This window comes from Lynx canadensis, chromosome E2 (genome assembly GCF_007474595.2).
Source record: "Lynx canadensis isolate LIC74 chromosome E2, mLynCan4.pri.v2, whole genome shotgun sequence".
NCBI classification, from domain to species: domain Eukaryota; kingdom Metazoa; phylum Chordata; class Mammalia; order Carnivora; family Felidae; genus Lynx; species Lynx canadensis.
The window spans coordinates 48,570,224-48,596,052 of NC_044317.1; the positions used below are offsets into that span (position 1 = coordinate 48,570,224).

The 25,829-nt window shown below is 61.7% G+C and overlaps 1 protein-coding gene across 6 annotated transcripts; it reads right to left on the reverse strand.

Annotated features, from left to right (window-relative positions):
- CIC (capicua transcriptional repressor) lies at window positions 1-25,829 on the reverse strand. 6 transcript variants are annotated; one of them, XM_030297150.1, is made up of 21 exons: window positions 25,720-25,829; window positions 20,511-23,327; window positions 8,752-8,901; window positions 8,430-8,664; window positions 8,220-8,349; window positions 7,943-8,125; window positions 7,695-7,860; window positions 6,651-6,853; window positions 6,343-6,568; window positions 5,822-5,925; window positions 4,338-5,571; window positions 4,071-4,258; window positions 3,577-3,698; window positions 3,325-3,491; window positions 2,935-3,225; window positions 2,513-2,835; window positions 1,963-2,216; window positions 1,708-1,862; window positions 1,499-1,630; window positions 1,084-1,215; window positions 1-987 (listed from the first exon to the last, which is right to left on the reverse strand). In XM_030297150.1, exons 2-21 carry the CDS (start codon window positions 23,314-23,316, stop codon window positions 620-622), a joined length of 7,569 nt encoding a protein of 2,522 aa, XP_030153010.1. In that variant the 5' UTR covers window positions 23,317-23,327; window positions 25,720-25,829; the 3' UTR covers window positions 1-619. The 6 variants fall into 6 exon arrangements, with proteins under 6 accessions (XP_030153010.1, XP_030153011.1, XP_030153007.1 ...); XM_030297151.1 differs by having other exon boundaries at window positions 1,708-1,859; window positions 2,513-2,838; XM_030297147.1 differs by having other exon boundaries at window positions 2,513-2,838.

A 25,829-nucleotide genomic window follows, 5' to 3' on the forward strand; every position in this document is an offset into this window, starting at 1 on the left:
TGTGTTAAACAGCTTTAATTTCGGCTTCTCGGCACAGTAAGAAATATTGCACATGATCAACATGTTTTGTTCTGGGGATAGGGACAAGGGTAGGGGGAATCACCTTCTTAGAAAGTACAACCCAAGTTGGGAGGGCAGAGGGGGTGGGGAGAAAACCCTCCCCATGCCTGTGGCAAAGTGCAGGAGCCCCCACCCCAAACTAACCTGAGTCCAGCCCCTCTGGGGAAAAAAGGGGTGCATGAACTCCCCCTACTCCACAGGCACCTCTCCCTGTGGCCCAAGGCCCGTGCTACCCTCCAGCTTGTAGCCCTCACATGAGCCATTTTGCATAAAGTACAAGTGAAAAGGTCTGAAGGTAACACACTCCAGGTTATATACAGGGGCTCCGTGGAGGCAGACTGTGCCCCTGCTTCCCCTCAGCTGCCCCCCGTCACAGGGAGAAAGCTGTGGGGGGACGGGGGATAGACAAGAGGAGCAGGCCTCATTCCGCCCCAAACTAGAAAGGACGAAATGGCTTTATTGGGGAGGAGGTAACCATCCTGCCCCCCCATTCCTGCCACCTACATACTGTCCATGTCCTGAGGGGGGTACTGTGGGTCCTGGGATCTTCTTGGGCCCCTCACCTGCCTGTGGCAGCTGTGGAGGGGCCAGGGGGTGGGGGGGAGGGCTGGGGGGGGCCCTCCCAGCCAGGCTGTCCAGGACCTGGCTCTGGGGGTGGAGGCAGTGGCGGGGCAGCCGAAGCTGTGCCAGAGTCCGAGCCAGGTGAGGTGGGGTCGGGGCCCCCAGCGGGGCTGGGAGTGGGGACAGGGGCAGCAGCAGTGCCAGTGGGGGGTGGTCCGGGGAGGGGGGCCTCAGCTCCAGGGGGCTGCTCCGTGGGAGTGGCCGCCTGCATGATCTTCTGGCGCACCTCTCGGATCTTCAACTGCAGACAGACCTTGGAGGGGAAGATGTCTGCGTAGCGTGCCTGGAAGGCTGCCGTGGCCTGGGCTGGGGACAGAAGGACGATGGGGGGCGGGGAGGGCAGGGTGAGATGAGCAGGCAGGTCCTCTTTAGGGGCCCCCCAAAACTCCAAGATACACTCACCCGATGGGAAGAAGCCATGGTCCTGGAAGAGCTGCATGACCAGGGCCCGGCGCTGGTCCAGGGTGCGCCGCAGTGAGGAGTATGGCACCTTCTCGTATTCCAGCTCCCCGAGCACATCCTCAGCTTCCGTACCTGGGAGCAGCACAGGGAGGACAGTCAAGACTACGGCAGCAGCCTGCTCCCTGCCCCCGCCACCGTCTGGATGTCTGTCCAGCCCTCACTGAATTCTGTAACACAGCAGAGTTCAGAGAAGGCACCTGCCTCTGGACCCCACCAGACCCTAAAACCCACCCTCCCATCCGTGACCGGCTGTCCTTCCCCATCACCACCGTGCATCTGTAACTCCATTGCCAAGACCCCGCCCTTCTTAAAGGTCCTAGGTCCCCCACAGCTCCGCCTGCCTCGGTGCCGGCACCTGTACGGTCAAAGGTGAAGATGTCCCCCTCGCACTTGGCACTCTTAGGGGTGTTGGGCTCTGAGCTGCAACTGGAGCGTCTCCTCATCTTGCGCTTGGGTGAGGTGGGGTCCTCGGGGGCCGAGTCCAGGTCTGTCCAACAGAAGCAGGCTCAGCGGAGGCAGCCCTGGTCTCCCCCCACTTAACCCAGGTGCCCCACACTCGCCTACCGGTGGAGTTCTTCCTCTTCTTGCGGTAGGAGCCCAGAATGGCCCGGGGGGAGGTGGCCAGAGACTGCAGGGTAGGCGAAGGCAGCACCTCCTCAGGCCGGAACTCAGGCAGCTCAGCAAAGCGCTCTTCGAAGTCCACCTCTGACAGGACCCTGCTGGAGAGCCGGCGGGGTCACCTCCCCTGCCTGAGACGGCAGCTGCCTCCTTCTCCCTCCCGCCCTACACGCTCTGCCACGGAGCCCAGCCCATGCTCACTTGTCCACAGAGTCAAAGGTCTTCTTCAGGGGCGGGGGCCGCACCTTCACCTTCTTGCCGGTACCAGCCGCCTCCTTGCGCTCGGGGGTGTCCCCGGCTGCCCTCCCACTGCTGCCCTCGCTGCTGCTGCTGCTGCTACTGGGGGCTGGGGCCGGAGCTGGGGCCGGGCTGGGAGGGGTGGGAGGCTCCCCACGGCTCTCCAGGCCTAGCCCAGGGACTCGCCAGTCTGAAGATGAGCTGGGGAATTTGCTGGCCTGGGGTAGGGACGGCAGGGAGACGGAGGACACTGGATTCAGACTCGCTGGGGCAAAACCTCCAACAGAGAGCTGGATGCCAACCACCCAAGATGTACAGCTCTGGAGAAGACCCAGCCATACAGAGAAGCAAAAGGGACAGAAGAGCTCCCCTCCCCCAACACCCCCAACCCCTGCAAACAAGGACAGAGTTCAGTCAGGTGTGCAGGTAAGAAGGATGGAGCAGAAAAGCAAACAATGGACTGAGACGCCGAGCTGTGTGGCAGCACGATCTGCCTGGCCTGCTTCACACTTACCATGGTCTCCGGGCCCTTGGTGCCTGTCCGCTCCTCAGCAGGCGGGGGTGGTGGGGGGCTGCTCCGGGCTGTGGGAGCCCAGGTCTCTGGGGGCGGTGGAGGGGCTGGCGTTGTGGGCTGACCCTCAAGCTCAGACTCAGGGACAGGGGGCTCACGGGCTGGGCCAGGCTCCAAAGGCTGCCGGGATGCAGGGCCTGACCGCCCAGGGGCACCTGCCTCAAAGGAACCCACAGGAATGCTGGCGATGGCCGCCTTCACTTTCTGGGGGGCCTTGGGGGTAGGCCGCTGGGCCTTAGGGGCCACTAAGCTGTAGGTCATGGAGCCTGCTGGTGGAAAGAAGAGCATTTGCTGAGCCAGGCCTGTCTGGAGCCCACCTTCTGGGTCCTCCAAATCACCCCACCCTGGGTTGGCCTGACACCCACCTGTGGCATTAGGAAAAGGACTGGTAGGGGCCGGGGTGGCAGTGGCAGGGGCCGGTGGGCCCTTGGGCAGGATGGTGGCAGCAGGTGGGGTGGTGCTAGTAGCCACAGTGTAGACCAGGCCCGGGGGCGCCTGGGATGGCTGGGCCAGGGGTGCTGAGGAGGTGGGTGCAGGGCTGCCAGGGTAAAACGCCGTGATGACAGGACCTCCGGGGGCTGTGCAGGTGGGCGGCAGCTGGGGGCTGGGCACAGGTGACACGCCCACCTGGCCGGGAGCCAGCAGCGGGGCTTGGCCTGCAGAGACAAAGAGGAGAGGCGGGGGCCCCAGTTAGGGCCTGGGCCACCTCGGCACCACCCTGGGTCCCCAGCTCTTCCTGCCAGGCTGCCCCTCACCTGAAAGCAGGGGCTGCACGAAGGCGGGTCCGCTGGGCCCCAGTGAGGTGAAGCCTAGGGCTACCGAGCTCGTGGGCCCATACGAGGTGACTGTTCCAGCCTGGCTGGACGTAGGGCTGGTGCCCAGGGGCAACGCGTGCCCACCCGCCGACTGCACGTAGGTGATTCTGCCGCAAGGAGAGGAAGGGGGGAGTGAGGTAAGCTGGCCCCATCTCTGGGCTGGCCTCCAGGTGAGGGCTCAGCTGCCATTACCTGGTAGAGGAGGGCAGCAGGACCTTCTGAGGCTGCGAGGTGGGTCCGGAGAGCGTGGCTGGGCTGAGGGGCGGCACCAGGCCGCTGGGTGTGCTCACGGGCACTGGAGTCAGCTGGATGATCTGTGGGCAAGGGCACCCACAGGCTGAGGTGAGGTAGGGACCCAGAATGGGGCAGGGGAGGACCAAGACCTAGGAAGGTGGATCTCAGCAAAAACAGGGAACGCAAAATTTGGAATCCAGACAAAAAAGAACAAAGGAAAAGAAGACTCGAGCAGTACAAGGCACAAAGAAAGAAGAAGATGCGGACGCCAAGGGAAAATCAAGATGTACGTATATATTGAAGAAAAAGTTCTAAAAACAAAGTTCCAGACACAGACAAAAAGGGAGAAAAGGAAAAGTGACTGAAACAAAGGCACACACAGAAACCGTGGCACAGAAACCTACACCCAGGAGGGGAGGAATGAAGAACAGGTGGAGCCAGGATGCCCTTACCTTGCTGGGTGGCTGGGCACCATTCTGCACAGGTACTGAGAAAGGTGGGCTCACCAGGGGCAGTGGCTGGCCAGCCCCGCCACCCCGCACGGACATGCTAGGGGCCGCCAGGGGCACCAGTACCTTCCCGGGTAGCAGCTGGGCGGAGCCACCCGGGGGCGGGGCCTGCACAGGAGAGACTGACTGGGCTGCAAGAGAGAGAAGAAGTTACAAGAGAGCCAAACAGGCCTGAAGCCCCTCTCCTCCGCTGCTCAGCCCAGGCCTCACCTTTGGGGGGTGGGGCGGAGGGTACTGACTGCAGGATGGGGATGCCAGGAGTGGGTGCGGTGGCAGCCAGAACTTTGCCGTTGGTTGAGGTGCCCGGCGGGAGGGTGAAACGGATGCTGGTGGTGGGTGCGGGGCCGCCAGGAGCTGCTGCCTTAGTCCCAGGGGCTGGTGCCGGGGCAGGAGCCACCTGAAGCTGCTGGGGCAGCGTGGGCAGGATGTACTGCACCTGGGTGATTCCCCCAGCTTTGCCCAAGGCACCTGGCTGCAGGATGCCCAGGGGCACTGGCCCATTGGGACCACTCCCAGCACCTGCTCCTGAGCCTGTAGCGGCCCCACTGCCAGGGGCCCCCTGGGCTATGAACTGAACAGCAGGGGGCGCCGGGGCCCCATAACCAGGTGTGCCCACGAGCAGGTTGGTGACTGTGGCAGGAGCCTTCCCCACAGTGCCCAGTAGGGGCCCAGCCACCAGATGCGGGGCTGGCGAGGTGGCTGCTGCCGACTTCTTGTCCGAATACACTAAGCTTACACCCAGAGGGGAGCTCCCAGGTGCTCGGGACCCAGCGACTGGCTCAGTCCTGGCACCTGCTGTGTCACTTGGAGATGCCTCAGCCCGGCCAGAGGTGGGAAAGGGCTTAGAGGCGATGGGCACAGGAGTGCTACTGACAGGCCGCACCACGTTGGTGACCATGGTGGCAGCTGGGCGGGACAGGGGGGCTGCTGGGGCCCCATAGGCCAGTGATGGGGCTGGGGCTGAGGGCATGCGGGCTCCACTGCCTTCCCGTTCCTCCTTATTCGGGGGCAGGACCAGTGTCTGCAGAACACTTCCTCCCCCCCCAGGAGGTGCTGCAATGACCGAGGGGCCTGGTGGCTCCAGGCCCCCCACACTTTCAGGTCTCTTGCGCCGGAAGGTGGCAGGATCCGTTGAGAGGAACCGGGTGGCCTTGGAAGGTGTTACTGGGCCCCCTGCCCCAGGGAGTGGGGGCCGCAGTGGGCCTGCTGTGCTGCCCTGACCTGACTCCTGGGCCTTGAAGGTCCCTGAGCCCAGTGGGAAGGAGGTGGCAGCTGAGGCTGAGGAGGAGGCAGGTGAGGACGAGGAGGAGGATGGGGTGGGCCCATAGCCTTTGCCAAAGGCTGCAGGTGGATCCGGGGGCCCTGGGGGCTCAGGGTCCAGCGATGGGCGGCAGTGGGTAAAGGAAGAACGAATCACAGGCGAGAACACCTTCCGGCCAAAGCCCTGGGTGGAAGGAGGAGACACAACCACATCAAGGAAGCCCGGATACTCACACCCTGCCCATCCCTGTCTCGCCCGGCAGCAAGGCCAGCTGAAGGCCTCAATTCATCCAGGCCGTGACCCTATTCACCACGCGGCAAGTAGCTTGCCCTCTGTGAGCCTCAATCTCCCTGTGTCAATGCACACGAACAGATATTTCCTCTTCCTAGGAAGAGTGAGTGCTACCAGACAACACCAAGTTCCAAGCTCTCACCTTGCTGCCCTCTGGGTCCTCCCCAGAACTGTCTCCGCTCTCGCTGTCGGTCACTCGCTCCTTGCACTTGAGGTCAATGTCAGTGGTGCCGAAGCCATCGTCAGCTGAGGGAGCAGAGAGAACAGCACTGGCATAAAGGCTGGGTGCAGGACTACCCAGGAGGGACAGCATGGAGCCCAGGCTTTGCCCCAAGTCGGCAGTGAGTGTTGTCCATGAATGCTGTTCCTCAGCCTAAGGTGTGCCCACCTGCCCAATGGGGAAGCCTAAGAACACGCAAATAACACCACCTAACCCTGTGCCCGATGGCCTGGCCATCCATGCCCCGGTCTTCCCAGTTTCCTGCCTGGCCAGGAGCTCCCCGAGGGCAGGGCTGGGTTTACTCAGTAGAGCCTGAACTGAATATGCCTCCAATCATAAACAAAGAAAAGAGGGAGCCTGAGGCCTAGATCAAATCTCTGCCCACCCCTCAAACCTCAGCCTGCTGTTCTCTGGGCAGGACTCTGGGCCCTGCCACTGCTCACCAATGACATCATCATCTCCCTCCTCTTCACAGATGACCATGCGTTCTTCATCACTGGTCATGTCCTCGCTGGCGGCACGCTGGGAACGGGAAGCCCGGGTGGGCAGCAGCGGGGGTCGCCCACTGGCCGCCAGGGCACCTCCCTCACCGGAGGCCGAGAAGGGGCCTGGAGTCCCATATTGGGTGGAAGGCTTTGTACCAGAATAGGATGCAGGGCCAGACACCATCTGCAGGGTAGGTACCGGAAGAGTTCAGAGGGGGGCATCACCTTGGGCAACCCTCCCTGCCCGTCTCCCCCACCCATCACACCTGAGTCAGTTCCTGTAGTGCCTGGCTATCCACTTCCCCACCATCCAGGCTGTGGACCCCACTGTGGGAGAAGGCTCGGGGCCGGGCCGAGCCAGGTCCCCCCACTGTGTGCAGACGCTCAGCCCCACACGAGCCACTCCCTGGAGCCTTGGTATCCGAGCTCAAGAGTGTCTGGGCTGCAACGGACAGGAGCTCCGAGGACACTGCAGAGTAGAAAGAGAAGAGTACTGCAGAGTCCAGAAGCCTTTTACCAGCCCTCAGACTGGCCAAGCCATTGACAGGTATTTCTAAATAACGGACAAGAGGAGTTTGGAAACCCCGGGCCACCTGGCAGAAAACAGATACCACCCACCAGCCCGGCATTTCCCAATGGATTTTGCCCTCTGGGATTGCAAGGAGCAAGCCCACTGCTCCCTGGGAGGCAGGCCTTCTTTGAGTACGAGACTGAATACAAGTAATGTCGTGCTGCCTAGCTAATAACCGATGGCCGGTCCGAGCCTCCAACCCCTCATCTCAGAGAGAAAGGAGAGCCTCATCCTCAGAGAGCTGCAGGCCGGTGCTCACAGAATCACTCCAAAAAAGTGCCTCAGAATGGCACCATGCACACCAGACACGCTCAGTTGGGAGAAGTAGCCAATGAGGGGCTTCCAACTTTGGTTCTGGGAACCAGCCAAGCTGGAGCTGAGATTCTGGCTCCACCGTCTACTAGTTTCCTGTAATTTCCAGCAAGTGATTTTGCCTCCCTGAGCCTCAGTTTCCTCATCTACAAAGCGGGGCACAGCTTTCAAAATTAGAAATTACACTCTCCTTGACATGCACTACGTGCTCACGAACTGATAATGAGATTACTGTTTGGAAACTATCTCTCTGGACCTCCCTGGCTCCTTCACATAAAACAACTGCCAGTTTCTTTATGGATAAGGGTCCTCAAACAAAATGACAGGGCAGAGAAAGGCTTATGGGCCAGGGGTTGAGCAAAAAAGAGGTCATGGCACCTCTCAGGGAGGGAGGTGACAGGGCAAGAGAGCCAAGGGGCTGACTGACCTCCAGGGGCAGCGGCAGTCCCCGTCTCTGACATGCTCCGCTCCCGAGTCTCTTTGTGCCCTCCTGCCAGCCCCAGGCTGGTGGGCTTGGCCTCTGAGCTGGACTTCTTCCTGTCCTTGTTGCACCACTTCCAGTCCGGGTGAGCCTTAAAGTGGGCCTCTTTCACCTGGCAGGAGAGAGCAGAGAGACCCTTCACTCACCCACCCCACCAGAGGAAGCTGGGAGGAGCCAGGAGGAAAAAGCGTTACCTGGAAGGCCAGGTCATGGTACTTCTGCTTCTCCTTGGGCCCCAGGGCGTACCACCACTCGCCCAGGATCTTGCTGACGGTCCGGTTGTCCTGGTTGGGGTGACGCTGGTGGACCAGGGCCCGGTGCCGCTTGCTGAAGATCATGAAGGCATTCATGGGCCGCCGAATATGGTCCTTCTCCCGCTGCAGCAGATACAGGCCCAAGTGGGATGGTTAAAACCAGGAGACAGGCTCGGACAGCCACAGGGTGAGCTGGGGACAGGTAGAGAGGAGGCACCTTGTTGGGGCTGCGTCCATCCTTCTCCGAAGAGGAGTCTCGTTCCTTTGGCAGGGCACTGAGAGACTGGGTCCGGCGTTTCCCAGGTGGCAGGGGCAACTGGATCTCAGGAGACATGATGGAGAGGAAGCTGCGGTGGGAGCGGCAGGGACAGTGAGGGCCACATCTCCAGCCACTCCACCCATTAGCCCCAAGCCTCATGGCACTCACGCATCATCATGGTCACTCTCCGTCTCACTGTCCAGCCGGGGCTCTCCTGGAGGGCCAGGGGCCTCCTCCTCAGTGGTGGGAGGGGGACCCTTTCCAGGTTCCACCACCCCCAAAGTGTGGGGGGGTCCAGGCCCTGGGCTCTCAGGGCACGTGGCTCCAGGTGGCCGCCCAGGATCAGCATTCCCTGTCCCACCTGGTGGCTGCTCGTGAGCAACAGCCGCCGACTCAGCAGGTTCTAAGGGCAGAGAGGCAGATCAGAGGGCTCCCGGGCCATCTGGACCCTAAGCCCATGCCACCCTATTTGTGGCCCCCCATTCCTCACCTTTGCTCTGGTTGGAGGCCACTGGGTGGCTGGCAGGTTGCTGGGCCTCACTTGGTTGCACAGAGGGGTCAGGCTGGCTGGGGGCCAGGAAGGGGACTAAGGAGTGCCAGGGGAACACAGCAACAGAGCGAGGTTCCACGTTTGTCCACACTGTGGGAAGAAGCCAGCTAAGCTGTGCAGCAGGAGACCCGGGCCTTGACCCCCAATTCAAGCTCTTTTCCACCCTGGATGAGGTGGCTCCACTCCTCCTTTACACCCCCTTCCTCTATCCCAGAGCCTCGTGGGCTCCTGCGTGCGACATCACTCGAGAAAAAACTCCTCCCTGAAAGGTTTCTAGGTTTATAAAAAAGAAAACAGAAGCTAGGAAGGGAAATAGGCCTCACACCCCACTCCCTCCCCCACCTCCACCAGCCCTGCCACCAGGGACCAGGCCAGAGGAATGACTGGCTCCTGTCACAAACCAGGCCATGTTTGACTGCCATCTCATACTCCCAAGGCCCCAAAACCTCAGCAGGGCTAGGAACCCTCCCCAGCCATGCTCCGTTCCCAGCACCCATGCTGGCATCTGACGGGGCCCCTCATCTTGGCCTCGCGCTCCCTTTCTCTTTCTTGAGAAGACCGTGGCTTGTTTTCCCTTTCTCTTCTCTGATACCCACAGAGCGGGGTGTCAGGTCTTTCTCCTGGCCTCCCTCCCCCTAGTACAGACCCCAGGGAGCCAACCTGCCTTTCCGGGGCTAGACACAGGTGGCTCCGGCATCTCCCCCACCCCCTAACAAAATCTACTGCCCTCAAAGAGGCCTCCCAGCACCCCTTCCCTCTAAACCTCTCAGCTTATCTTGAATGTAGCATCTAGCCCCCTTGCCCAAAAAGAGGGGAGGGTGTGGTAAACTCCTTGGAAGAAAAGGCACAGACAATGGGGCAGACAAGAGAACTGTTACAGGTCTGTGCCCAAGGAAAGCAAAAATGCCAGGTGTTTTCTTGAGAATATGCACAGGAAGGCACTTCCCTGCCAGGAGGCCAGTCCTAGGGTTTCAACCTTCTGCCCCAGGACCTGGGTAGTAAGAGGGTAAGCACAGGGCCGGGACCCATCCCTGGCGGGACTCCTGGGGCAGGCCTGGGCTAGAAGTGGGCTTCCCTCTCACTGCTGGCTCCCTGGGGGAAGTGGAACCAGCAGAGGCCCCTGTGAGGGAAGACGATGAAGAGAGAAGGGAAACGCCCTAGCCTTGGTCTCCATCATTCCAGGCCTCCCCCTGATCCAGATCAATCTGACCTGGGGTGACCCCTCTATGCCTTCAAAAGCCTGGACTAAGAGAGCCACTGGCCTCGAGAACGGATTGTGCAAGGGGCTGACAAAAGACAAAGTAGACACCATGTCAACAGAAGAGGGATAAGGAAGCCAACACCGGAGGAGGTCTCAAGACGCTCTGAGGACCCCATCCTTCATCCCTGGGGCACTGGGGACCCAAAAGCCTACTCGGTCCTCCAACCCCAAGGACCTGGACCTATCTATGCCCCTCTTCACCAGGATCTTTCTCATCAGGCCTCCTCCTCTGCTGGGTGGGGAAGAAAGGGACCAGCAGACAATGGGGGAATAGTCCTTTGGTCCTGCCCCTCCTCAGTGCACTGCCCTCCAGGTTCCTGACTCTCTCTGTCTCCGCAAAGCATGCCACAAACACTCCAGCCCATCACTCAGTTCTAAGCAAACAGTGCTTCACTCACTTCTCAAGCCCTGTTCTTAGCCCCACTACTCGATCACAGTCCCTTCCCCCTCTCTTCCACACCTAGGGCCAGCAGGTCTCATGCCGCCCCTATTCTAATACACGCTCCCAAGCCAGTTACTCTGCACTCTTCACCTCCAGTGACAACGGACCTGTTCCACCCCATCATCCAAACACCCACAGCTGTGCCCAGCTACTCCCCTCTCCTCACTCCCATCACTCCCGCTACACTCCCACCTGCCGTCACTAAACGCTTGGCCCAGCCAAGCTCTGTAACTTTCCCGTCACCCCTGTACTCTGCGTCTATCACTCTCATACTATACCCCTATCCCCGTTACTCCGCACTTAGCACCCCGACACCTTGACCCCGGCAGTCCCAGGGTCCAGGCGCTACTGACCGAACATGCCGAGGCCACGGGAGGCCGCGCCGGACGCGGGCACCAGGGGCCTGTGGGCTGAGTACATGGTCCGGCGCGGGGGGGCCCGGCCGGGGCTCGCGCCTCCTCAGCGGCCGCCGCCACTCCGCCCGCCGCCGGCTCCTCGGCCGTCGCCGCTCGGGCCCGGGGGGAGCCGGAGGCCGTCGCCGCATGCCCCCCCCCCGCCGCCCCCCTCCGGCCGCCCCACGCGGGGGTCTCCGCCGGGCGCGCCTGCGCACAGCGTCGCCTGCCTCCCGCCGCCCGGGGGGCGGGGGAGGTCAGAGCGCGCCGGCCCCGCCCCGCCCCCCGGCGCGCGCGGGGGCCGTCACGGGGCGCGCGGCACAGGGGCCATCGGCGCCGCCCCCTCCCTCTCCCTCCTCCCGCGCGGTGCCCGGCGGGCGGGGCAGGCGGGGCGGGGCGCGGCGCGCGTGCGCGGGGGCGGCCCCCTCCCTTCGCTCGCTGGCTCGCTCCCTCCCTCCCTCGCAGCTCCGGCGGGTAACGGCTCTGGCCCCGCGCGCCCCGGCTGCCGGTGCCGCCGCCCCGCCTTTCCGGGCTCCGGGCCCGCGGCTCAGCGCCGGGTCGACCTTCGGCTCCGGGCGGGCAGACGGACCAGCGTGCGTGCGTCCGTGCGCTCCGAGCGAGCCCCGCGCAGAGGCACCGCCGCCTCCCCGCCCCGCCACTACTACGCGCTCCCCTCCCCCCGCCGCACCTCCCCCCGCCCCTTCCCCGCTTCCCCCGCGGCCTTCCGCGCAAGCCCGGCCCCCCGCGCGTGAGCCCATTGGCTGCCGCCGCCGCGCGCGGGTCAGGCCCCGCCGCGCCCGCCCCCATTGGCCGCCCCGGGGGAACGTCAGTCATATGCAAATAAGGGAAGGGCGGGGCGGGCTCCGGTTGGCCTCAAGCCGGCCCGGGGCGGGACCGCGGGAGGAGGGTGGCAGGGAGGGCGCACTGCAGTAAAGGCAGCGAGCCAGGGGGGCGGTTCGGGGCACCGCGCTGCGGAGGCCCCGGGGTTGTGTGTGGTGCTACGTGTGTCCAGTCCACGCGAAGAACACGCTCACGCGCGGCTTGGCCCGCCGGGGCGCGCACGGCGCCGCAGGGCAGATGAACTGCGCGGTAGGGCTACTCAAGCCACCTCGAGCCCTCGCCAACTCACACCAGCCGACTCTCACCCCCACCACACACACACACACACACACACACACACATACACACACACACCCCTCTCATAGAAAGACTTTTCCTGCCACACCCATTATCTCAAACACACTCCACAGTCACATGTACCGTGGTCTTATACTCACACTGCCACACACGAAGTCGCACACCTCGAACACCTGTTCACATGTACCTCCCACACCCCCGGCCAATCACTCCCCATCCATCATCATACACACTCGTTCTCACCCATCCTCCACATCACCCATTGCATACACGCCTTGTCATACATGCTTCACCAACGCATATTCTCAATGCCAGCCCACATGAATCATCATACAAACAACATATCAAATAAGCAGTATCATCTCACACACCTCATCACAACCACTGCTTGTCCATCACACACACACCCCACATCCCTCCCACACAACTGCACACACTCTTCCATCTTCACACCCTCTCATGTGGCCTTCCTGGCACCTCCGATCCCGATGCAGGCTACCTCTCACAGATGCCACTGTACTGACCCCACACGTTATATAAACTTACCCCAGCGAGCACTACCTCATTACCCTGTCCCATCAGGTATACAGAGTGCCATGGTCATTCATCATCATTCAGCTACACTGCCTGACACTTAGCAGCCACCTGGGACCCTCTAACTGACAGTGTAAGGCAGGGTGCCATGAGCATTACTGTGGGCTGGCCCTACCACTCTAGGCTGGGAGCCACCCCTTCCAGAAAAGGGCCAGGAGGAAGAAAGGAAACTAACACTGGGGCTGCAGTGTGTTGGGACCCAGTATGTATTATACTGTTCACTGAATCTTCACAGCCACTAGGGAGGTACACTTTATTATGCCCATTGTTCAGATGAGAAAATGAGGTTCAGAGAAACTGAATAAATTGTGCAAGATCATGCCTCCAGAACATAACAGCCCAGAGCTCCAAATCACCTGCTCTTTACTGAAAATTCAACCTGGGGGTGGACCCAGGCAGACATTCCCAGAGGTCGGGGAATATAGTAGCACAGTGATACAAAGAGAACTACACAACTGGTGAACTATGAAAAGGTCAGAGAGCACACACAGAGACACAGGCAAGGGTCTGGGGCCCATCGGGGAGAGAGGCAGAGGTCTTGTGTCACCCAAGATGGCCCTGGGGTCACATCCAGTAGAGGCAGAGGCCTGGGGTCACACCTGGGCAGGTAAAGGTTGCACAGGCTCAGATGGACAAAAAGTGGGCCCCTACACAGGTGGAGTCAGGGACAGGCACAAACAAAATCCTTTTCCCAGCCTATCCCATCCACTGACAGAGCTGAAGAAATGGAAAAGGGGCAAAACTGGTAATCAGAGCCCAGAGGGGAAGGGAAGGTCCATAGCCCTCTGACCTCCAGAGACTGCAGGGCCAGACACTTGGCTGTGAGCCTGGAGGGGGCCACTGGAGGGACTATTAGGTGACTGCCCCCTCCTCCCTATGCAGCCCCAGACTCAGACCCTCCATTACCTCACTGCCCCAGGGACTGCAATGTGAGGCAGAAATCAAGGCTGAAATCAATGTGTCCCGCTATCTCCCCACCGCTGCCCCCTCCTCTCCCCACCGGTGAGTCACCTACTGGCAAGTTAACCCCTTCCCTACTGCACTGCAGCCTGGGACACAGCTCAGAGAAACACTGCCCCCAGCTCCCCCACTTCTGTAGGGTGAGAAAAAGAGCGAGGTCCTGGCACAGCAGGGAAAGAGGGCCCCACACATCTGGGAGGGTTGCACATCTGGTAGAAGACACAGTGCCCACATAGGAGGGATGGGAAGAGGCCCCTTACAGGGTAGGGTACAGCCAAGTGGGGGCCCAGCCTGGCAGGGAGGGGCCGGAATCCGGGCGGGAAGGGCCCCCCTGCCCTGGGCACTGGGCCAGCCCTATACTTAGCTTCCATTGTTCAGAGTGGAGGAACCCTGGGTGGGGGTGATTAGGGGTGGAGAAGAGAGAGCAGGTCCCAACCCCAGACAGCTCCATCTCTCCAGCCATCCCCAACCCTAACTGGGGCCTCCTTAATTGGAAAAGACTGAGGGGCTTTCCCAAACCAGGGCCCCAGCCCCATGTGAGTGGGGATGCAACACCACCCTTCGCTCACGGCAGGTACTCAGGCAGAACTATGGTGCAGCCATCCCCTGCACCACCCCATTACCAATTCCACAAAAGGTTTGGCCCCAAACAGCCCCGCAGCACTACCCCACCCCCAGCCTGGGGACAGGGAGCCCAGACAGAGACACCAACTGCCACCCAGGGTGGCACAGGCTGAGGCCTGCCCAGAGGCCTGGGGCGTACAGCCAGGGATGCTGACAGACTGAGGGACAGGCAGACACACTCTGAACTCACCGGCCCATTTATTGAGCCCAAGAGGCACCACGCCCCTGTCGCCCGTGGCTCCCCACCCTGCTCTCCAGGCCTGGGTCCCCGCCTCGGCTCACCACCCCGGTGTCCCCAGCTCCCCTCACCCGCTCTCCACATACACACCCACCCACCCACCCACCCCGTGCGGCGTCGGCGACGGCCAGGGTTGCCTGGGGAACGAGCCCAGGATTGGGCTGGTGCGGCTCGGGAGGGATGGGGGCCTAAAAATAGCGCCGGGGTGAGTCAGTGTGAGTGGGGCTGGGGTAGGCAGGGGGACTAGGAGGGAAAGAGGCAGGCGAGAGGTGTGGGGGAGGGTCCCCAGGGATTGGGAGATGGACGGCATAGGACGGAGGGGGAATATGGATTTGGGGGTGGAAAGGGGCGGAGGGTGGGGGAGTGTACAGGCACCAGGACTTGAGAGGGCTGGTCGGCGCGGACTGGGGGAGGCGCCCCAACCCGGGCGGAGGAGGGGGCGCCGCCCTGCCTTCTCCTCCCCTCCCCGCGCTCACGAGATTTTCCACTCGCTGCCTGGCCCCCAGCCAGCCCCCGGCGGGCCCCACAAAGCCGCTTTGTGCTGGGAGGGCGGGCGGGCGCCCGGCCGGCCTGACACCCACGCGGGCCGCGGCGGGGCGCGGGCCAGCTGGCACCCGAGCTGTCTGCGTGGGGGGGGGGGGGCGCCACCCAGCCCTAGGGCGCGGCCCCTTAGGGGTTAATGGCGCAACGACGAGGAAGGGGGGGAGGGTCTCGGCCAATCAGCGTCAGCAGGCGCGGAGGCGGCCAATGGGAAAGACCGAGGCCCCACGCCCGGGGCCTACCCCTGGGGCGCGGATTCCCGCGCCCCTGGGTGCCGGCGGGGGCTGGGCGCGGCCCTCACGGGGTACCTGTCCGGATCTGCAAAGCCCCCGGTACACCCTGTTTCCCCGGCTGCTTCGCAAGAAAAAGGATCAGAGGAGAGTAGGATCTTGCAGTCAGGAGGTGGCACGGTTGGGATCTGAACCCAGGTCTGCCTGGCTTCACAATCAGCTTTTCTGCGGAAATGGGGAGACAGGGGTTCCCTAGCCCAGGCCCCCGTGGGGAGCGGGAACAGGGGACGGGGTGCGGGCGGAGGAGGCGGCGCGGCGGGCTAGGATCCAGCCGCCTGCGGTGCAGCCGCTGCCGCCGGTGGTAATGGGAGCCAGACGCCGTCGCCGCCGCTAATGCGCCTCCCTCCCGGCCACTAATGGAGCCATTAATGCCCGGGCGCCGGGGGCTCCGGGCCGCACCCCCTTCCCGCGCGCGCTGCGCATGCGCGCGCCGGCTACCCCCGCAACTTGCCGGCCGCAGCCACCAGGAGGCAGCCTGACCCCTCACAGCGCCTGGTGCTGGGGTCTCTTCCACGAAGTCGCTTAAGATTAACTCCCAACTACCTCAAAAAACGCCCCTTCCCTTCTCTCCCCTAAAGTCATCCAGTCTTCCCAGTATAGGCCTCCTTCCTCTCCAGGGCAGTCTCCAGGGATCTCTGACACCCAGATCTTAACCTTTTCCCTCTCCTACTCTAAACTCTTGGCTCTTCACGGACTGTCATTCAAACCTAGCCTGGCTAGATGCGTGCTCCTTGGCACCTTTCTGCCAATCCTAGGCTCTAGTGTCAGCTCCAGCTTCAACCAGCCACTGAGAGGTCATGCACTTTCACCCCTCCTGGCCTTTGCTCCTATGGCTGCCTTGGCCAGGAACACCCTTCCCTTTCTTTCACTCTCCTGAAATCCACTCATTCCTCATGCTTCAGCTCAAAGGTCATTTCCAATGAGGAGCCTACCTGTACCTCCCTCATCACTCTGCATTGAGCCACAAAGTTGTCACTATCCTCTGGCTTCCCCAGACTCTGTACCTCCCTCTGCTCTTTGCCTGAGCCTGCATCCATGTCTGCCTTCCCCACCCATTTCCCCCAGGGCTGCTCAGCTTGGGCCTGGTGGAGGGGAGGAGAGGCTTCTGATCAGAGAGATGGAGTTCACTGTTTGAGACAAAATGGAAATTCTGGTGGGCAGAATCTGGATTTGGGGAGTCAGGAGAACCTAGACTCCTCTTTGGGCCTCATTTTCCCCACCAGGCCAAGCATAGTTGGTGGGTACTGCCTGGTCCCTGAGGTCCCGTTCACTGGGGTATAGTATGTTGGGACTCCATTAAATGGAGTTGGCACCAAATGTGTCTCCTGCAAGGCTTTGAGGGGGTGGCAAGGGTGGTCTGGGTCATGCCCTCTAGCAGGTGGGTGGGCACAGGAGCTGCTTTCCTGTTGTTCCCCCACAGCCGGATCTCCTAGCTTGGCCCATGCAGCCCCCGCCTTCCTGCCTGACTTGGGAACAGGTGCTCGAATGTAGATAGGTCTGCAGGAGGCTCCTGACACCTCTCAACACGTTTCAGAGACAGTGGTGGGCAGGAGGGGGCTCCCAGGCCTGTACAACCTCCCAACACTCCCCAAGAACGGAGTAAGGGACTTAGTACTTGGCACCTGTCCACTCACTTAAAGGGAGGGAGCACCCGATGTGCACAGAGTAGTGGTGAGGGGCTATGATGGGGGCAGCAAGTCTGTCTAAAGAGTGGGAGGAGGGCCAGGGGAAGCCCAGAGACACAGGATCCCAAGACAGGGGGCCAAAACAGAAGGTGGGACGAAAGCTCAGACAAGGACTGATGTCTAAGGGAGGGACAAACCAAGAAAGATCTAGAGAGACAGAAGTCCAGTGAGAAAGACTCAGGCCCAGAAATAGAGAGCTACACAGACAGATGTAGGAACCCAAGGCAGAGACAGATAGACATACAGTGGCTCAAAGAGAGGCAGAACAGGCAGACAGAGGCCTAGAGAGGGGGCACTGCCTGTCAGTACAGCGAAGCCAGGCAGAAGCTGGGAGCTAGAAAGAAGGCCTTGCCAGGAATGGGGCTGAGACATCTGGCCTGCTGGGCTGGGGCTGCAGGCCCTGGGGCGGCTTCCTCTCCTGGGGAGCAGGCGGGAAGAGTCAGAGGGAGGTGGCAATGGCAGCTGGCTGGCCTGGCCACGCACAGAATGTGGAGAATGCCGGCCGCCTGCCCCGGCACGTCCCCCAGCGGAAGCAAATGCCTGGCGGGGGGCAGGAGCAGGCAAGCTGTCCCAGGCCGCCCCCTCACACCTGCTGCCCTGAGTGAGGGTCAGGCCTTGGCATGAGCGGGCAGAAAGGGACAGGACCACGGCCTCACTATGCCACCGGGCACGGTCTGCCCTTACCTAGGCCTCAGAGGGAAAAGGCCCCAGGTGCCTGCCTACCAAGGGTTTGGGGAGGCCTCTGGGAAAAGAACAAAAGAATCTGCTGGCTGGGAACCTGAGGGCAGCCTGGATACCTCAGCATGGGTGTTGTCAGAGAGGCGCTGCTCAGAACCGCCAGGACAGGCACTGGACAAGTTCTGACGACCAGATGGCCTGCAGCCTCCCTTCCCTGAACCTCGGTTTCCCGCCACCACCGCCCCCGCCCCCCCCCCACCCCCCACCCCCCACCCCCAACGCCGGGCTGATAATCCTTTCTGCATACCATCAGGTGGATTTGGCGAGATGGCCCAACGCCTAGGGCTGGGCACATGGTAAATGCTTAATAAGGAGTGGTTACTATTATCGTTATCATTGTTACCGAGACTACTTAAGAGCCTGGGTTCTGGAGCTGCACAGGCTGGGTTCAAATCCTGGTTCTTCCTCTTCCTAGCTGGGTGACCTTGGGAAAGTCACTTAACCTCTTGGGGTGCTCTTTCCTCCTCTGAACACTAGAAATAATGGTGCTGACCTCCTGGGGTGTTGTGAGGATTCAGTGAGTAAATGCTCGGCCGGCACTTAGCAGTGTACCACGCACACGCACGGGTGGTGCTTGAGAAATTAGGACTTCTGTAACTTCTGACAGTTAAGAGTGCTCTGATCTGGAGATTGGGAGACCTGGTCCAAGGCCCATTCCTGACCCTCCCTGGCTGGATGACCTTAATTAGGACTCTCCTGCCACTTTTGCTCATCTGGAAAAAATGGCGGCAAGTAATCCTGCCGGGCCTGCCCTCGGGTTACCACCATCAGTGCCACCCCTCCCCTTGCAGCAGCAGTCAGGGTCACGTGACCCAATGCTATGAAGGCAATGTTGGGGGCCGTAAGCATGTGGGGGGGGGGTGAGGGGGATAGTTAGAGTCCTTCTGCTTCACTCTCTTCATGTGGCTAAGGACAGAAATCCCTGCTGTGCTCACTTCTGTGGAATCTTGCTCCTGTCAATGACAGTAACAAATATAAAAGATGCTGGGGCAGGGCAAAAATACACAACTCGTAACCTCAGTATATGAGCATGAGGGGCAAGCATAGCTCCTGTGTCCCTGTGCTCTGGGTCTGGACTGGAGCTCCATGAGGTCAGGGCCTGGGTTCCTTCCTGCAACAGCCTTTGCTGCAGTCCCAGCTCCCACCCAGATCCCCACCCCGACCTCCTTCCTCCCTGGTCCCCCTGCCTCTGGTCTCAGGCACTGGAATTCACCGTCCACGGTCAGCCACAGTCAGATCAGCTCAAAACCTTCCATGGCTCCCTAGTGCCCTCAGGATAAAGTTCACAAGTCTCCTAAGAGCCCTCAATGATCTGACCCTTGCTGATGAATATAGCTGCACATCCCCACACTCACCTATCCTCTAAAGCCCTTGACTTTGCAGATTCTACTTCCCTCAAGTACTCACTTTGGCCTCAAGGCCTTTGCCCAAACTCTTCCCTTTGCCTGAAGGTCCCCCTTGCCAGGCTCACTTAGAACACCCTGCATATCTCACTTGAGAGACCCTGGCCCTTTCTCCAAGAAGCCCTCCCTGACTTCCCATAGCCTCCTAGCCTTCCCCCACCTCAGCTTTAACCACTCTGGATGCTCACTGTCTGAGGACAGATCTGTCTATTCCAGGGACTATGAACCCTGTGAGGGCAGGGCTATGTCCTCAGCACCAACCAGCACAAGGCCAGGCACAATGGCACAGATTGTCAACAGCGGATTAATAAATAAGTAAGTAAGAAGAGGCTAGGGAAGGGGCTGGTGACTGGTCACCCTCCCTGACAGTTGCTCTGACAAGGGTCAACCTGGCCTGGCCTCTGGCTCTCTGGCACAATCTCAGAAGTGTCACTCTCCCTGCCTCTGGCCTCAGCCCTCTGGCCACCCTGGCTTTCCTGAGCTGTGCTCCTCTGGCCTTGGAGTCTTCCCGTCGGCCTCCTAGGAGGCTCTTCCACCCCACGGTTGCTGGTTCCAACTCATCCTTCAACTCTTGGCTTACACGCCCTTTCCTGAGGGCAGCCAGACTAGATTTCACACCTGGAGGCCTGCCCAGCACACCCCCAGCTCCCCTCCATGGCACTGGCCGCACCAGTGATATTTACTGGGCACAGGCGTGAAGAGGAGGGCTCCCGTCCTGATCCTGCCACCCCGAGGCAGAAGGCCCTGTTGGAGCCTCCGTCTTCCCATCTGTAACCCAGCACTATAGCCGAGCAGGGATGAACTAGCCTGCCTGGCTTTGAAGGCTGGTTCCAGGATTTGCTAGCCATGTGACCCAGGGCAAGTTAGTGACCTGGCCTCAGTTTCCTCTAAAGGAGCATAATCATAGCACCCACCTGTTAGGGTTATGAAGACTAAAGGAGCTAATATTTCAAAAGGGCTTAAAACAGGCCCCAGTACATTACAAGGTGGATGGGAGGGCTCGGCGAGATAACTCACACGCAATACTTAACATGGTGATGCCCCCACCAGTCCAGTCCTCCAGACATGGGAGCTGTCATCACAATTATCACCTCTGTTACTCTGTTACCCCATCAGGATTGTGGCGGCCTGGCTCCAAAGACTCAGGAAAGGTTTGCTGACTGACAGACCCCTGAGGATGCATTCCCAGCAGGAGGCCTCTGGAAACACTGCACTAGCCTTCAAAGTCCAGTCCCTTGCCCACGTTAATTCCCACTGAAACATCTATGCAGAGAGGAGGCTAATCTCCCCTTAAGCCCCTCTCCAGGTGGGGAGCTCACCTCTCCCGAGAGCCAGTTTGCAAGTGGCCCTGTTCAAAATGAGCCCTCACCCAGCCCGCCCATCCACATCTCTTACCTGTCCCAGGCCGGCCCATGATGACTTCCTTTTTGGGGGCAGGATGGCTGGTGTAGCTGCTGGGCACCAGGACGGGCAATAGGGCAGCAGGTGAGGGGTGGAAGGCCACCGGCTGGAAGGGTGAAGAAGCCAGGCCAAAGGTGGGCATCGGCTGGGCCACAGCAGTCGGCGCGGCTGGAGGCACGGTGATGGGCACGGGGGCTGGCAGAGGCGGGGGCAGGCCAGGCTTCCCACTGGCCACCCCAGGGGGCACTGGGGTCTCTCGGCAACCCCGCCCAGGTCCCGCTGCCCGAGCCTCACCAGCAGTGCCCACCTCCCCTGGAAATTTGGAGGGCAGCGGCACGTCGGGGTTGCGAACGATGACGGGTGAGTCCCGCTGCACGGCAGGAACCCTGCGCACAGAAGGCCCAGGATCCGAGGTCAGGCCGGCAGGTGGGGGCAACAGCAGCAATGGCGAGGGCTGGCGGGAGCGGGAAAAGGGCACGGCGGGTGACACAGCCCGGAAGCCAGCCGGTGTGGAGGGTGTAGGTGTGTGAGACACCGAGTCCACACCAGAGTCTAGGTTGTCGCTCTTGGGGAAGTCTGGGGTGGCTCCTCCGCCCCCTGCGCCAGGGGCCCCCAGTGCCCCCGGGTGGGGCAGCAGCTCTGTCTTCCTCCGCCCAGGGCTGATGGGCACGGTGAAGGTCAGGTTGGTCTGGAAGGTGGGTAGGATGCCAGAAGAATGGCGCTCTCTGGGGGCGGGCGGTGGGGGGTGGGGGCCCAGGTCTGGTGGCGTCAGCACTCCTGCCTTCGGGGTGCTGGCACTTAGGTGGCGGCTGCGAACAGCAGTGCGTTGGATGACCGGTGAGGCGTTGATGGGGCTGAAGTTGGCGGGGCGGAAGCCAAAGAGCGGTGAAGGGGAGGGTGATGGGGCAGGTGAGAAGGGCGACTGTGTAGAGACTGGAGAGAAGGAGGGTGTGCCCGAGCGGGAGCTGCCCAAGGACACAAGCATCACAGCCGCCTCACACTCATCGAACTCAAAGCGCGACAGGTCAGCAGGAGCCACCAGGCGTGGGCGTGAGTCCCCACGGGCCGCCACACTGCTGGCCTCACTGTCCCGCGATGTTTCGTCACCCCAGTCAAACTCGGTGCTGCCCTCGCGTGCTGCCACGCCTGCCGGCCGCCCAGCCCCACCTGGGCCACTGTCTGCCAGGCCCTCCATCTCCTTGGTTCGCATGGACAGGTGGCGCGAGCAGTAGCCCCGCCGCTGCGACTCCTTCATGCAGCCGTCTCGAGAGCACAGCCGCCGCCACTGCTTGCCATTGAATTTCTTGCGGATTCCGTTGGGTGTGCAGACCACGTCGCCCTTCTTGTACTTCTGCTGGGCAGCTGTCAACGGTGTGCGGGCCCGGGCGGCTGGCGCAGCCCCCTTCTCCAGAGAGGCCACGCTGCTGCTACGGCTGCCGCCCTGGCTTCCCTCCTGGCAGGGCGAGGGCTGCTCCCCAGGGCGGCCTGGGCCTGCAAAAGCCGGTGACTTGGGTGGCGGTGACAGGAGCTGGGGCGGGGGCAGTGGGAGCAGGGCCGGAGTGCCCAGGGCTGGCGGGTGCTTCTCCTCGCCCTCCTCACAAGCCCCCAGGTTGCCACCAAAGCTGATCTTAGAGACCTCAGCATCCTCAGGCTGCTTGGGGTCCAGGGCAGCAGGGCAGGGTGGCAGGGTACCCCCTGGCTCAGCCTGCTCCTCCTCGGGGCCCGCGGGGGGCTTCCTCGGCAGGGCCTCGGGTTCCCAGGGGGGCCGCAGCAGGCGGAGGCTGGAGCGGGCCACCCACACGGCCTCCTCGGGCTCACGGTGTGGCAGCTGTGGGGGCTGTGGCAGGGTGGCTGGTGGGCCCGGCTGGGAGTTGGGGCCAGGGCTGAGGCGGACCTTGTAGGAAGCTGGCTTGGTGGCCACTTCCACCACCACACCTTCACGGTAGGCAGCCACACCAGGCTCCACACAGGTACACACGGCCGTGCCCACCGCCAGGGCGCCCGGCGGCGGCGTGGCATCCAAGACCACATCTACACCGCCGCCAGGTGCCCCCTCGTAGAACGTCAGGGCCCGGTCCCCAGGGAACTGTACCCCTAGGTCCTGGCTTCGGCGCACCTGGCGCACCACGGCCGGCAGGAAGAGGCCATCTCCACGCCGAGCCAGCACCCGCTGGGACCTCAGCTGCCGCAGGTCATATCCACCACTGGTTCCACTTGGGGGCCAGGGACCTGGCCCACAGGCTTCGGCTGGCTCATCCTCCAGATCAGCTGAGTGCTCGCTGGCCGTGTCGGTGGAAGAGGAACGGGTGGAGGTGGGTGGCCGTGGAGGTACACCCAGGGTGCCGGCCTCCTCAGGGGTCCGTGCCCGCTCTTCAGGGGCCCCAGCCGCCCCAATGCTACCGCTGCCAGCTCCATGCTCCTCCACATACTTCTTCTTGGGCGCTCGAGACTTGAACGTGGCCGTCTTACGGCTGAGCGAGGGCTCCCAGCGGCTTGCCTCCCCCTCTACCTTGGGGTCCTCGGCTGGGCCTGGGGCTGCCGAGTCGTCAGGATGCAGCTCCGGGAGCAGCCCCTCAGCCCCAGGGCCCCGCTCAGACTCCTCCTCCTCACCCTCCTCAGCCTCTTCTGGCCCCGGAGGCTGCTGCTGCTGCTGCTGCTGTGCCTCATCGTCTTCCTCCTCTGGCTTGTCGCCCTCCCCGGCCCCTCGCCGTCTCAGGGCCTTGGCCCGGGTGGCTGGTGGGGACTTGCCACCACTGCCAGAACCTGGGAGGCCGGCACATGCCTTCTTCATTGGCTTCATCTTTTGTCCACCTGCAGATGGGAAGGCAGACAGGGATCATCGGGAGCAACTCAGGAAGTCCCCAGACCCAGTGTCCCCCAAGACTTCCCACTTGCTGAGGCCACTGCCTCAACTCCATGATGCCCAAAGCCTCTTTCCTGGCTGTCCTCAACTCGTGTGGGCCCCTGACTGGCACCCATGTCCCCTGAGTTATATGCTCTGGCTGCTTGGGGACACTTACACATATCTGCTCTCTCTACAGAGGCCACAGCAGGTGTGTGCACACCCTGTAACTGCCCGAGGGGACACAAGAAGCAGTAACAGTTCACGCCTGTACAGCACTCACTCTGCGCCAAGCCATGGGCCAAACTTGATTTTATTAACCCATTTCATCCTCATGACAGTCCTAAAAGGCAGGTGCTACTAATGGCCCTACTTGAGGAAACCGAGGCACAGAGAGCTCAAGCAACTTGCTCAAATTCATCCAGCTGGGAAATGGCAGGGCTAGGGTCTGAACCCAGGCAATCTGGTGGCTCCCGAGTCTGTGCTCCTAACCATTTCAGTGTGCCGCCTGTCACATGATCCAGAGGGCACGCTTCCTTGCACTGTCACTGTCCAGAAAGCACACACACTCATACACACACATGCACAGGAACACAGTCACAGAAAAGGAGGTGACTGGGCTGTGATGTGAGCCTCTCTCCACCCCCACCCCCACCCCTCTGAGCAGCCTGGCATGGCCAGACATTGTGGGAAGGAGTAGGCAGCTGAAAGTCCTGAGGGACGGCTGCCCACTCTTCTCTGCACCCCGGGCCTGCCAGGTATAGCCATCTCCCCAGATCCTGGCAGGGAGCAGGCAGGGGCACGTCTGGGGCAAGAGCTTATCCCCAGTGCTGCCACGGGGCCGTGCATGAGCACACGCACGCGCACAGAGACACACACAGAGGCACACACACACGTCATCACACAGTGGGACACAGAGCTACACCCCAGGGTTTCGCTGTCCCACTGGATGGGAGCCTGCCCCTCCCCCCACAGCACCCAGCGTGATACCAGCAAGCCCAGCCCCCCTTCTGGCCTGCACGCATCCCCCGCCCTCACTGGGCTGCCTCTGGCAGGGTGGCTGAGCTGGCCGGGCCCCCTGGGGCCCCCAAATATGCCCTCCGACTCCAGGTGGGGTAAGTGGGAGAAGGTCAAAGAGAGCAGGGCAAGCCCAGCAGGCCAACCTCACCCACTTCCTGAACAGTCATTACTGCCCGCCCCCTTTCAAGCTGCCCTGAGAAAAGAAAAGGGAAAAAACTTTACTCTGAAGTGACTAAGAGAACCTGAGAGGCCAAAAGGAGGCCTCTGGGAGGGTGGGGGGAGTCCAGGACCATAACTCAAACACAATCAGAGACACCCCTGACTCAGTCTTCAAGCTCCCCCAGGACCCCTGATCTTGTGTTCTCCTACGTGGGGCCTGCTCCTCCTGTGGACCCTGCAAACCCTGCCTGCTCCTTCTCTGGGCCAAACCTGGGGTCCTCACAGGCAGAGTCCGTAGGGCCCGGGGCTTCTCACACTGGGGCAGGCATTCAGGTGCCCAGGACTTGGGCAGCTGCCACCACCTTCTCCCCACTGACCCGCTGGGCCACCGTCCTGGGGACTGAGATGCGGCCCCAGTCCTGCCCAAACACAAACCTTTGCATACCCCACCCAGGGCCTACAACCATACCGCCTGGCACCCTTGGACCTTGCTGCCTGGTCCAGTCTCTTCACCCCAGAAGCCAAACCTTTTTCTTTCCCCTGGGGCCTCCTCTCTTCCTGTCCACCCCACTTTGGATAACTCCCACCCAAGGCCCTGTGGGCCCTCACCTCCTTCAGAATCTGAGCAGTAACTCCTGAAGCCCAGGCAGGCCCAGGCTCTGGTTCTTCAGGGTCTCATGCCCTCTGCTCCCATCAGCCCTCCTGGCACTAGCTTCTCTGCCACTCTCTCTGCCATCCTGTCACCACCTCTACCTCTGCCTCTCTCCTCACAGGCCCTAGCCCCCCTCCTCAGTCACCCTCTCCTTGTCACCCTCATCTATCTTTGTCACCTCTTCCTCCCAGTCACTCTCCGGTCAGCCATCTCTGGACCTGTCACCTTTTCTCTCCATCACCTCTCCTTGTCACCCCTCCAACTCTGTCCCCTCCCTCTCCCTTGTCACCCTGATCTAGTCCTGTCACCCCTCCATTCCTGTTACCCATTCTCTACCCACCATCCCCTCTCCGTCACCCCTTTTCTAGCACTCTTCCTACCCACCACTTCATCCACTCTATCCCCCTTTCCCACCATCCAAATCACCTTTTTTCCTCTGTACCCCCTCCCCGTCCCTGCCACCTGTCCCCTCTCGGCCCCCAGCACCCCAAATCCCCCCTGCCCGTGTCAGCCCTGGCCCCGCCCCTCACCTCGGGCTCGGCGGGGTTTCGGGGCGGGGGGCCGTGGCCCCGGCTCGGTCCGGTCCGGTCCCTCCCCGCCCCCCCTCCGGCTCTCCCTCTCGATTCTCCCTTTTTTTTTT

Bases quoted from the DNA above. Each gene is read 5' to 3' on its own strand.
- CIC (XM_030297147.1), bottom strand. From the start codon at position 23,316: ATGAAGCCAATGAAGAAGGCATGTGCCGGCCTCCCAGGTTCTGGCAGT. The intron at 3,226-3,324 runs GTGAGGGGCAGC...TTGTCTCTGCAG, and splicing joins CGTGCAGCCCCTGCTTTCAG to GCCAAGCCCCGCTGCTGGCT. The intron at 2,839-2,934 runs GTGGGTGTCAGG...TCTTTCCACCAG, and splicing joins TCCTTTTCCTAATGCCACAG to CAGGCTCCATGACCTACAGC.